Source organism: Narcine bancroftii, chromosome 3 (assembly GCF_036971445.1).
Source record: "Narcine bancroftii isolate sNarBan1 chromosome 3, sNarBan1.hap1, whole genome shotgun sequence".
NCBI classification, from domain to species: Eukaryota; Metazoa; Chordata; class Chondrichthyes; order Torpediniformes; family Narcinidae; genus Narcine; species Narcine bancroftii.
The window spans coordinates 4,131,032-4,143,889 of NC_091471.1; the positions used below are offsets into that span (position 1 = coordinate 4,131,032).

Below are 12,858 nucleotides of genomic sequence, written 5' to 3' on the forward strand. Positions count from 1 at the left end.
GAACCGGAGCCCCCGGGGAAAATCCACGCAGACACGGGGAGAACGTTCAAACTTCTTGCAGTCAACGTGGGATTCAAAACCCAGTCCTGATCGCTGGCCTGGGGTGCGCAAACAGTGCCACCAGTGAATTGTGATCTGGAACCCATGACTACAAAGAGTGGTAGAGGTAGATTCAAAATGGGAAGGGAACTGAATTAAAAACTGAATCAAAAAATGAGGGAGGAGGAGGCTTTATAAGGCACTGGTGAGGCTGTACTTGGAGTACAGGGTACAGTTTTGGGCTCATTATTTAAGAAAGGATGTGCTGGGATTGGAGAAGCTTCAGAGAAGATTGTTTCCTGGAATGAAGGGATTAACATGTGAGGAACGTTTGACAGCTCTTGGAGTTCAGAAGAATGAAGGAGGACCTCATGGAAACATTTTGAATGTTGATAGGCCTGGACAGAGTAGCCGTGTAAAAGTTGTTACCCACGGTAGGGGAATCAAGGACAAGAAGGTATAACTTCAGGACAGAAAGGCACCCATTTAAAACAGAGACGTGGAGGAATTCCTTTAGCCAGAGGGTGATGAACCTCTGGAAGTTGCTGCCACGGGGGGGCCTGTGGAGACCAGATTGTTGGGTGTATTTAAGGCAGAGGTTGATGGGCATCTGAATAGTGAAGGATTATGGGAAGAAGGCCGGGGAGTGGGGCTGAGTGGGAGACTGGATCAGCTCATGATGGAATGGCGGAGCAGACTCAATGGACCAAATAGCCTACTTCTGCTCTAGGTCTTATGAACATTAAGGCTAGTTGCCTGACAATTGCCTGAATGGCCTCCAATAGCTGATGGTTTAATGACTGATTAGTTACTAAAAGGTTGGCCATTTGAAGCCCTGGTGTCTGCCTGCTCGGATCCAATAACCTGTCTCCTGATCCACAGACAGAAATCAGATTTACAGGATGTTTAATTCTCCAGGCAGGCACACATACCCCAACCCAGCAGAGGAATATTTCACATCCAAAACAGATCCTGGATTAAGAATCAGTCATAAGATATTGGCAATGCAGTTAGATTTTATGAAAATTGATTGACAACTGGGAGCAATTAGCTAAATTATGCCAAAAAATATTGCTGGCTGTAATTATCACCAATCAGTAGTTACGATGAACAGATTTCTTCTTCGCTCCTGAGAGATTGAGGTATCACAGATTCTCACAGACCCTTATTGTAAAAGCAACTTTTGCGCAGTGTCGCTGCCTTGATCTCTGGTTCCAGTTTTGAAGTTTCAATCTACAAAATAAAATGGAAAGGGGTGAGGACTCAGTTGAACCATGAAGAAAGCACCTCTACTTCCTCAGGAGCTTTTAGAGGTTCGGCATGATGTCTGAAACCTTGGCAAATTTCCACAGGCGTGTTGCGGAAAGTGGGCTGTATCATGGCCTGGTCTGGGGGCACCAATACCCCTGACCATAAAGTCCTGCAAAAGGTAGTTGACACAGCCCAGGACATCACAGGCAAAACCCTCGCCACCAACGAGAACATCTACGGGGAACGCTGCCGTCGGAGAGCAGCAGCCATCGTCAAGGACCCCCACCACCCAGCACTCGCTCTGTTCTCGCTGCTGCCATCAGGAAAGAATTATGGGTGCCATAAGACTGGAGGTTCAGGAACAGTTGCCACTCTTTCACCATCAGTCTCCTAAACAACAGACTCAATCAGTTTTGTTCGTTATTTATTACTGATTATTATTTTCTATATAGTGGTCAGTTTGTTTGCACTTCCTCGTTTGTTTACATTTCTCTCTTTTGTGTACTTGGCTTCTGTAAATGACGTAGATGAAGAGGCGGAAGGATGGGTCAGGAGGGGCTGTTGATAGTGTTGAAGCCTGTTGTAGGTTACTAAAGGATGTAGGCAGGATGCAGGGTTGGGCAGAAAAGTGGCAGATGGCGTTCAATCTGGATAAGTGTGAGGTGATGCATTTTGGAAGGTCATACCTGAAGACTGAGTCCATGGTTAATGGTTGGTTACTTAGCAATGTGGATGAACAGAGGGACCTTGGGGTCTCATATGCCATAAGCAAGGACCAGACTGTACTGTGCTGTCGTGTTTGATGTTCCACATTTGTTTGCACAACCAATTCGTCGAAATTCTGCCTGGGCCGCAGAAAAAAGAATCTCAGGCTTGTAGATGATGCCATGTATGTCCTCTAACTATAAATATGAACTTGGAATGTTGATTTTGAACTCTGAATTGATTGACCTTTCATTCCTGCAAGCATGATGCTTGATGAGTGTGAACTTTGACCGTTCACCAGGGTCTCCTTGTAAAGTACCATCAGCCTGCTCAGCTGCAGAGCTGTTGTTATTGAGGACAATCCTATCCTCAAATCAGGGAACTGAGGGCGGTGAGGATCTGGCATAGATGAGGAGGCAAGGCCTGATGTAGATCAGCCATTGAATGGTGGTGCAGGCTAGAGGGACAGAATGGCCTACTCCCTCAGTGAGGGAGCGATGATTTGGCAAATAATGCACAAAAATAATGCACAAATTGGGGAAATGTTAGCATATAGAATATTACCACACAGTACAGGCCCTTCAGCCTTCGATGTTGTTCCAACCCCTATGAACCTACTAAGAAAATTAAACCTTGCCTGCCTAACCCTCTATTTTTCTTACATTCATGTGCCTGTCTAAGAGTTTTTTAAGTGCTCCCATTGTACCAGCATCCACCACAATCCCTGGCCATACATTCCAGGCACCCACCACTCTCTGTGTGAAAAAAAATATTCTGATGTCTCCCCAAAACTTTCCTCCACTCACTTTGTAGGTACATCCTCTGGTGTTTGCTAAATTTGGCCCAGAAAATAGGTGCTGTCTGTCTACCTCTCAAAATCTTATAGACCTCTATTAAGTCTCCTCTCATCCTTCTTCGCACAAAGACAAAAGTCCTAGTCTTTTAACTTTGCCCTCATATGACACATGTTCCAATCCAGGCAATGTCCTGGTAAATCTCCTCTGCACCCTCTCCATAGATGAGGTGACCAGAATGGAACACAATATTCTAGTGTGGTCTAATTCGTGTTTCATAGAGCTCTTGGACTCAATCTTCCAACTAATGAAGGCCAGCGTACTCAAAGCCTTCCTAAATACCATTTCAACATGTGTGACAGCTTTGAGAGATCTATGGATTTGGACCCCAAGGTCCTTCTGTTCTTCCACACTATTGTTGACCATCTATACTGCCTTCAGGTTGACCTTCCAAAATGCATCACTTCACACTTTCCTGAATTGAACTCCATCTGCCACTTTTCTCCCCATCTCTGCATCCTGCCTCTGCCTTGTGGTAATCTATGCCAACCTTCTACACTATCCACAGCTCCTCCAACCGTCATGTTGTCTGCAAACATACTGACTCATCCCTCTACTTCTTCGACCATGTGATTTATAAAAATCACAAGGAGCTGGACTCACAGAACAAATCCCTGCAGAACACCACTGGTCACTGACTTCCAGTCAGATTATGTTCCATTCACTACCACCCTCTATTTTCTGCAGGCAAGCCAATTCTGAATCCACACAACCAGATTCCATGGACCCTATGCCTCATGACATTGTGAATGAGTCTACCATGGAGGACCTTGACAAATACCTTACTAAAATCCATATGCACCACATCTACTGCCATACTTTCATCAATTTCTTTTGTTACGGAGTCCAGAGGAGCCTAAAAACCAGCAGCAATAGATCTGCACCACAACACAGGGTCATTTAAACAAAAGTAGTTTTTAATTATAATTGAACAAGAAAACAGAATTAAACTTTAACTTACTACTTAACCTACCTAACTACTTAATACCCCCTCTAATACTAAGCGCAGGTGTGTGTAATGTATATTTGAGATAAGAAAAGTTCTTTGGATCACAGTCTAATCTCACTGGTTGCAGGCCATTCTTGTTCTGTGCACAGAAGTTAGCATTAACAAAGTTCACCAGGCTTTGGTGCTTAACAGGCAAATGGTTAACACTCAGGAGGGTTCTTGCTGGTTTTTAGAGAGATTCCTTTTGTTCCAGGACATTCACAACTGATTCCTTCTATATCAGTCTTGCTGACGAAACCTGCCCCCTTCAGGGTTCTCCAGATGATCCTCTTTCTTTCGTGTCACCTTTCAGACCGCCAGTCTTCTCCTTTGACCAGGCAGCCTTCCAAAGTTTCCCATCTTGTCCCTCTGGAACTGATTTCTGTGTCTCTCCTCTCTGTTTCACTCCCTCCCTCTCTGTGAGCAAAACTGATCTCCGTCTGCCTGCAAAACTCACACGCACTCCCAGGCCAGCTGTATTCTGCAAAAAGCATTCTGCAAAAGTTCTGCAAAGATTCTGTGTTTTAAAATGTTTGTGTGCAACCTGCTCTAACAATTCCTCCCAAGCCACCTCTAAATACTCTGTCACACTTTCGTTACCTCCTCAAAAAACTCAAGACTAGGTAGGAAGGATTAAAAAAGCAGATTGCTGATGTGGAGTGAGACCAAAGGGCTGTGGGTTAGAAGGTCTGGGTCAAACAGTCACACAGCACAGAACAGACCCTTTGGCCCAACTCAACCATGCGGACCATTCGGCTAGTCTCATTTGCTTGCATTTGGTCCTTATCCTTCGAAGCCCTTCATGTTTCTGTCCAAATGTCTTTTGAATGTCAAAATTATAGTTCCCTTCAGCAGTTCATTCTAGATACGGGCGACCCTCTGAGTGAAAAAAATTGCCCCTCAGATATCTCTCCCATCTCATGTTAAAACTGTGCCTTCTAGTTCTAGAATCATATACCCTTGGAGAAAGACCATGGTGTTCTTGTGTTAGAGACACGAAGTGCACATGTAGGTACAGAAAGCCATTAAAAAGGCCAATGGAATGTTGGCGTTATTTACACAAAGGATAGAGTCCAAAACTGCACAACTGGACAAGGTGGCATTGCAGTACTGTGGTTATCCTGCGCTGAAGGAGACACCAACTTGAGTTGAAGGCTGTTCAGAGAGATTACTGCGCTGAAATATCATTTTAGCATTTAACTTTTGACAAAGTTCCCCACAGGAGGTTAGGAAAAAAGGTGGAGGCATTAGGTATAAATAAAGAGGTAGTGAAATGGATTCAGCAGTGGTTGGATGGGAGGTGTCAGAGAGTAGTGGTAGAAAATTGTTTGTCCAATTGGAGGCCGGTGACTAGTGGAGTTCCTCAGGGTTCGGTCCTGGGTCCACTATTATTTGTTATATATATTAACGATCTGGATGTAGGGGTGGAGAATTGGATAAGCAAGTTTGCGGATGACACAAAGATTGGTGGTGTTGTGGACAGTGAGGTAGATTACCGTAGATTAAAAGGTGATTTAGGAAGGCTGGAGGTGTGGGCTGAGAAATGGCTGATGGAATTTAATACAGATAAATGTGAGGTGCTACATTTTGGAAAGGCAAATTTAAATAGGTCATATACATTGAATGGTAGACAATTGAGGAGTGCAGAGCAACAAAGGGATTTAGGAGTTGTGGTAAATAGTACCCTCAAGGCTGATACTCAGGTAGATGGTGTGGTGAAGAAGGCATTTGGAATGTTGGCCTTCATCAATCGGAGTATTGAATTCAAGAGTAGGGAGGTTATGATGAAATTGTACAAGGCATTGGTGAGGCCAAATTTGGAGTACTGTGTACAGTTTTGATCACCAAATTATAGGAAAGATATAAAGAAAATAGAGAGAGTGCAGAGAAGGTTAACGAGAATGTTGACAGGATTTCAGGGTCTGAGTTACAGCGAAAGGTTGTGCAGACTGGGGCTTTTTTCTCTGGAGCGTAGAAGATTGAGAGGGGACTTGATAGAGGTGTTTAAGATTTTAAAAGGGACAGACAGAGTAAATGTGGATAGGCTTTTTCAATTAAGATTGGCGGAGATTCAAACTAGAGGACATAGTTTAAGATTGAAGGGGGAAAATTATAAGGGGAACATGAGGGGAAATTTCTTTACGCAGAGGGTGGTGGGGATGCGGAATGAGCTTCCGGCAGACGTGGTCGAGGCGGGATCATTGGATACATTTAAGGAAAGACTGGATAGTTACATGGATAGGAGGGGACTAGAGGGGTATGGACCGGGTGCTGGTCAGTGGGACTAGGAGGGTGGGGATTTGCTACGGCATGGACTAGTAGGGCCGAACTGGCTCGTTCTGTGCTGTAAGTGGTTATATGGTTATATGGTAACTTGTCAATCCCTCTCAGAATCTCTCAACACAACCCTGCAGTGGGTCAACTTGGTGGGTCAAGCAGTGGTAATGGGAGAAGAGGAATGTTCACTTTTTTAGGGCTGGAACCATTCACCAAGACTGCATTCATATCAGATATCAGAAGTAGGCTATTCGGCCCATCAAGTCTGCTCCACCCTTCCATCATGAGCTGATCCACTCTCCCACTCGGCCCAACTCCCCGGCCTTCTCTCCATATCCTTTGATACGTTGACTATTCACGTACCTTTCAATCTCTACCTTAAATACACCTAATGACCTGGCCTCCAAAGTCTGCGATCACTATCTCTGAGAGGATCCCAAGCCCCAAAATTGTTACCTCAAGGTACATCTTACCAGCTGGATTACAGACAAAACAAACTTTCTCCCTGTCCCTCCTTAAATGTGACAATAAACCTAAACTTGATCTTGTTTAAACATAGAAACATAGAAGATAGGAGCAGGAGTAGGTCATTCGACCCTTCAAGCCTGCTCCGCCATTCAACGAGATCATGGCTGATCTTAAAGTTCAGTACCCCGTCCCCGCCTTCTCTCCGTAACCTTTAATACCCTTATACTGAAGAAATAGATCTAATTCCCTGCCTCTACTGCCCTCTGTGGCAACGAATTCCACAGATTCACCACCCTCTGGGTCAAGAAATTCCTCCTCATCTCGGTCCTAAATGGTTTGCCTATTATCCTCAAACCATCCTTGGAAACATCCCATCTGCATCCACTCTGTCCAGTCCTGCCAGAATTTTATAGGTCTCTATGAGATCCCCTCTCAATCTTCTAAACTCCAGCGAGTACAATCCCAATTTGCGCAATCTTTCCTCCTAAGTCATTCCTGCCATTCCAGGTCTCAGCCTGGTGAATCGCCTCTGCACTCCCTCCATTGAAAGGGAACAGGTTTGGGAGGGAAATGCAGACCTCTGTCCTGGACAGAACTTGATCCAGACCCCAAGGGCGAAACTCCGAAAATCGGGAATAAAGGCAGGAAATGCTGGAGATATTCAGCACCCCAGGTCAGCAAATTCGGAGTTTACTGCTTCTGGTAAATTACTTTATTCGGCAATTTCAGATTTCCATCATCTCTTGTATTCTGCTTTCCCAAGAAAATCTAGGATGACCAAATGGACACAAAATTCAGGGATTCATGGCCTCGTGGGAAGTCAAGGGTTTGCGGGAATTGGGATAGGGACTGGGCTATGAATTAACAGGAAGGGGAATTATAAAATCAAGATATTATCTGTCTGAGAACAATATCGGTTGTGGTTTTGGCTCAGCTAATGCCACGTTACAAAGGTAAAAGCAGGAGGAGAGGACTGGACTGAAGACACGTGACCGCTGCTATTTTGCACTCAGGTTGGGCTCCATCTGTTTTGTGATTGTACACTGAGAAGGAATTGATGCTACTTTCTCTTCTGGCTGAGGATGTAGTGGTTGTGGTATGAAGACCCCCCTGCTGAGCACCTCCCAGTGAGGTGTGAGTCACTGCTGTCTGTCAAAGAGTGTGTGTGCGCGCGTGCGCGGGCGGGCGCGCACACCCACACACACCACAATTACTCTCACACCTGCCAACCACACACCCCCCCAACACAATCTCCCACATGCGTTCTCATACATATCTATAATATAAACACAACAATCCCTCACACACTCAGAGACAAACATCACAATCTCTTTCACATCTTACACACCCACACACAAGTGCATACAGAAACACACTCACCTCCAGTACAATCTCTCACACACATGTACACACACAAAACCAATTTGTCATATACGTACACACATCACAATCAGGCGTGCCTGCACACACTCACACACACACGCGCCTGTGCACATGCACGCGCAAATCAAACAACCAAATCCTGCATCAGACACACACAAAGCATTTTATAAGCTGTTAAACCTCCCTGTTAACATTACTTCATTTTAAATGTGCTGCACCTCCTTTAAAATTACAAATTTAAAAATGTAAAAAAAAACACAGTAACAGGCCATTCTGGCCCACAAGGTCGTGCTGCCCAATTTGCATCCAATTAACCTGCACCCCCAGGAAAACCCACACAGACACGGGGAGAGCGTACCAACTCCTTACGGACACTGCGGGTTTTAAACCCTGGTCCTGATGGCTGGCGCTGTAAAGGCGTGGCGCTGACTGCTACACCAACTGTGCCACCCTTTTGTCAGAATTGAGTCAAATGATCTGGGTCACAGATTCACATTTTCTCTACCCCAAATCTGGCAAATACCAGATACCAAAGATAATGGACAACTGATGATAGGATCAGAATTGGATAGCCACAGCTCACGAGTAAAATTCCTGCCTCAAACTCAGATGGTTATCAGTTCAAATCCCAGCCCAGCAGTTCAAATGCATTCTGACTCTTCCAGCACGGTACCGAGGGAGTGATACCTGGAGAGAGACATCACATTTTGGTTGTTCCTTGAAAGAAAAAATAACTTGAAAAGATTCTGTGGTACCTCAGAAAGTTGATTAGAAAAGCTCTCTTTGATGACCCGACCAATACTTATTCCACAATACAGACAAAACAATATATTTTTATTCATAGAATCATAGAACATTACAGCACAGAAAACAGGCCCTCCAACCCTGCTAGTCTCTGCCTGGTCCCACTGACTTGCACCCGGTCCATAGCCTTCCATACCCCTTCCATCCATGGACCTGTCCAAATTTTTCTTAAATGTTAAAATTGAGCCCACATTCACCATTCATTTGGCAGCTTGTTCCACACCCCCACCACTCTCTGTGTGAAGAAGTTTCCCCTCAAGTTCCTCCTAAACTTTTCCCCTTTCACTCTTTACCCCTGACCTCAGCGGGAAAAACCTGCTTGCATTTATTTTCTATAGACCCAGCATATCCATCAAATCTCCCCTCATTCACAGACGCTCCAGGGAATAAAGCCCTAACCTGTTTAACCTTTCCCTGTAACTCAGTTCCTGACGTCCGGGCAACGTCCCAGTCAATCTTCTCTTCATTCTTTCGATCTTATTTCAAATTTGGATTTAAAATTTACATTTAAATGTGGACATACAGCAAGGTAACAGGCCCTTTCGGCCCACAAGCCCATACCACCCAATTACCCCCATTTAACCTGAGACCCCGGTATGTTTTGAGGGATGGGAGAAAACTGGAGCACCCGGAGGAGGCCCATGCAGGCACAGGGAGAATGTACAAACTCCTTACAGCTGGATTTGAACCCGAGTCACTGGCGCTATAACAGGGTGGTGTCAACCGCAGTGTTATTCGTGAAATCTTGAGGCAGATTTCACAACCGAAACGTGCTTCAGGAGTAATTAGAACATTTCTTGTCCTCTCACTGATAGAAAGGCTTTGTGGCCTCTATTTTGTGCAAGGAAGTAGAGTCCCTTGAACAGGAATCTCATCATATGCCCTCACAAGGTTGGTCAAAGAATGTACATTGGGCAAGAACTTGGGAGTCTCCCATCTTGACTTAGTGATTTGGGCTTTCTGTGGTCTGCCTGAGTCAGTCCCATAGTAACACAATGTGGACACAGGCCCTTGGCCCAACTTGCCCATGCCGACCTAAATGTCCCTCCTCACACTAGTCCCACCTGCCTGCATTTGGCCTATACCCCTCTAAACCCATGCTACGCATGTAACTGTCGAAATGTTTATTTAATTTGGCACTTCTACCGGCCTCACCTCCTCCGGCAGCCCATTCCATACACCCACTACCCTCTGTGTAAAAACATTACCCCTCAGGTTCCTGTTAAATCTCTCCACCCTCACATTAAACCCGTGCCCTCTGGTTACTGATTCCCTGACTGAGCAAAAGACCCTCTGCGTTCACCCGATCTAATCCTCTCATGATGTTGTCTCCTTCTGTGAGATCACCCCTCACCCTCCTGCGCTCCGAGGAATAAAGCCCCGGCCTGTTCAACCTCTCCCTGTAGCTCAGGGCCCCGAGTCCTGGCAACATCCTCATCAATCTTCTCGGCACCCTCTCCAGCTCAACGACATCTTTCCTGCAGCTCGGTGACCACAACTGAACACAATCCTCCACATGGGGCCTCACCACCGTCTTATACATGACCTTCCAGCTTCTATACTCAGTACTCTGACGAATGAAGGCCAATGGGCCAATGGGCCCAAAGCCTTTTTCCCCACCCTATCTACCTGTAACACCACTCTCAAGGTATTATGTACCTGTACTCCCAGATCCCTCTGCTCTACCACACTCCTCAGATCTCTATCATTCACCGTGTTGGTCCTACCCATGTCAAACCTCCCTCACATTTCCCTGCATTAAATTCTATCAACTATTCCTCCGACCCCCTTCCCAACTGATCAAGTTCCTGCTGCCATCTTTGGCATCCTTCTTCACTGGCTACAATAACAACCACTTCTGAATTGGAAACTAACAGTAGAGATTGCCTCTAAAGAACGACAATGTCACGGCCTCCTCTCTCGGCAGCATGAGCACTGATCACGCAGCCAAGGCTGAGACTGTTGAGGTTCCTGAATGCTTTTGCTGAGGATTATGTGCCTCTTGTCTGCCGGATTGTATGTCCATGTGTAAAGTGGGTGATAAAAGTTTCTCCTTCGTCTTCTCAGTAACGTTGCATTAACTCCTATGCTAACGGGCAGTGTGATTTCATGCCTGACCTTGCATGAAAACTCACACTTCCTGGACCACATCAATTGCCCGGGTGAGGCCAAAAGTAAACATGAGGAACAACGCATAAGACAGTGGTTTTCAACCATTTTCTTTCCACCCACATCCCACCTTAAGCAATCCCTTACTAATCACAGAGCACTTATGACACAGAGAATACTTAAAGTGGGATGCAAGTGGAAAGAAAAAGATTGAGAACCAGTGGCATAAGACCATGGCAAAGTTGTTTCCCATGATAGGACAGTCTAGGTCAAGAGGGCACAACTTCAAGATTGAAGAGTGTCCAGTTAAAACAGATGTGGGGGGATTTCTTTAGCCAGAGAGCGGTGAACCTCTGGAATTTGCTGCCATGGGCTGCTGAGGAGGCCGGGTTATTGGGTGTATTGAACGCAGAGATTGATAGGTATCTGATTAGTCAGGGTATTAAACGCTATGCGGTGTTGTGGACAGCAAGGAAGATTATCAAAGCTTACAGTGTGATATACGACAGTTAGAAGTGTGGGCTGGAAGATGGCAGATGGAGTTTAATACTGATAAACGTGAGGTGCTACATTTTGGTAGGACTAATCAAAATAGGTCATACACGTTAAATGATGGAGAATTGAGGAGTGCAATGGAACAAAGGGATTCAGGAGTCATGGTAGATAATTCCATGAAAGTTGAATCACATGTGGATAGGGTGGTGAAGAAGGCATTTGGTATGTTGGCTTTCATAAACCAGAGTATTGAACACAGGAGTTGTGATGTCATGTTGAAATTGTCTAAGGCATTGGTGAGGGCAAATTTGGAATATTGTGTGCAGTTTTGGTCGCCGAATTACAGGAAGGATATAAACAATATAGAGAGAGTGCAGAGGAGGTTTATGAGGATGTTTCTGGGGTTTCAGGGTTTGAATTACAGGGAAAGGTTGAGCAGGCTGGGACTTTATTCCCTGGAGTGTAGAAGGTTGAGGGGTGATTTGATCGAGGTATTCAAAATTATAAGGGGGAACGGATAGAGTCAATGTGGACAGGCTTTTTCCACTGAGAGTGGAGGAGATGGATTGAGAGTAAAAGGGGAAATGTTTAGGGGAAAAATGAAGGGGAATTACTTCACGCAGAGGGTGGTGGGGGTATGGAATAAATTTCTGGCAGAGGTGGTAGAAGCGAGATGTTAATATTCAAGGAAAGGATGATAGGTACATGGACGGGAGAGGTGTGGAGGGTGCAGGGCTGAATGCGGGTCAGTGGGACTGGGTGGGAGAAGATGTTCGGCACGGACTAGTAGGGCCAAACTAGCCTGTTTCTGTGCTGTAAATGGTTATAAGGGAGGAGGTAGGGGAGTGGGCTGAGTGTGGGAGAATGGGTCAGCTCATGATAGAACAGCAGAGTAGACTCAATGGGCCAAATGGCCTACTTCTGCTCCCATATCTTAGATGATTTAAGAATTAGAGAGCAGAGGTGTGAGCAGAGAATTTTAATAATGCGCTGGGGGAGGGGGTGGGTGTGTAACCTTCTCACTCAGGGTGGTCTGTATCTGGAACGAGCAAGCAGAGAAAGACAGAGGTGGATACAATCACAACGTTCAAATGTCATTTTGACAGATACGTGGATCACAGTGTCACAGTTGGTGTAGCGGTTAGTGCAATGCTGTTACAGCGCCAGCGATTGGGACCTGAGTTCGATCCCGCGCTGACTGTAAGGAATTTAAACATTGTCCCCGTGTCTGCATGGGTTTTCCCGTGGAGGCGGATTTCCTCCCACCATTCAAAATGTACCGGGATGTAGGCTAATTGGGCGGCACGGGCTCCTGAGCCGGAAGGGCCTGATACCGTGCTGTATGTCTAAATTTGAAATGTAAAGGGGGTCAGAAGGATAACGGCGCAAATGCAGGCAAATGGAAACTTGCGCAGGATACCTACTTGGTTGGCATGGGTGAGGTGGGCAGAAGGGCCTGTACTGTGCTGTGTGATGACAGGGAGA

General features: G+C 45.6%; 1 protein-coding gene across 4 annotated transcripts in view; it reads right to left on the reverse strand.

Moving 5' to 3' along the window:
• Positions 1 to 1,035: 1,035 nt before the first annotated feature.
• Positions 1,036 to 12,858, reverse strand: part of LOC138756945 (sideroflexin-5-like) — a 309,487-nt gene continuing 297,664 nt past the window's right edge. For all 4 annotated transcript variants that reach the window (XM_069923412.1, XM_069923411.1, XM_069923409.1 and 1 more), the window contains one exon: positions 1,036 to 1,272. In XM_069923412.1, coding sequence (XP_069779513.1) covers positions 1,185 to 1,272 — 88 coding nt within the window. In that variant the 3' untranslated portion in view covers positions 1,036 to 1,184. The remainder of the gene's footprint in view (positions 1,273 to 12,858) is intronic.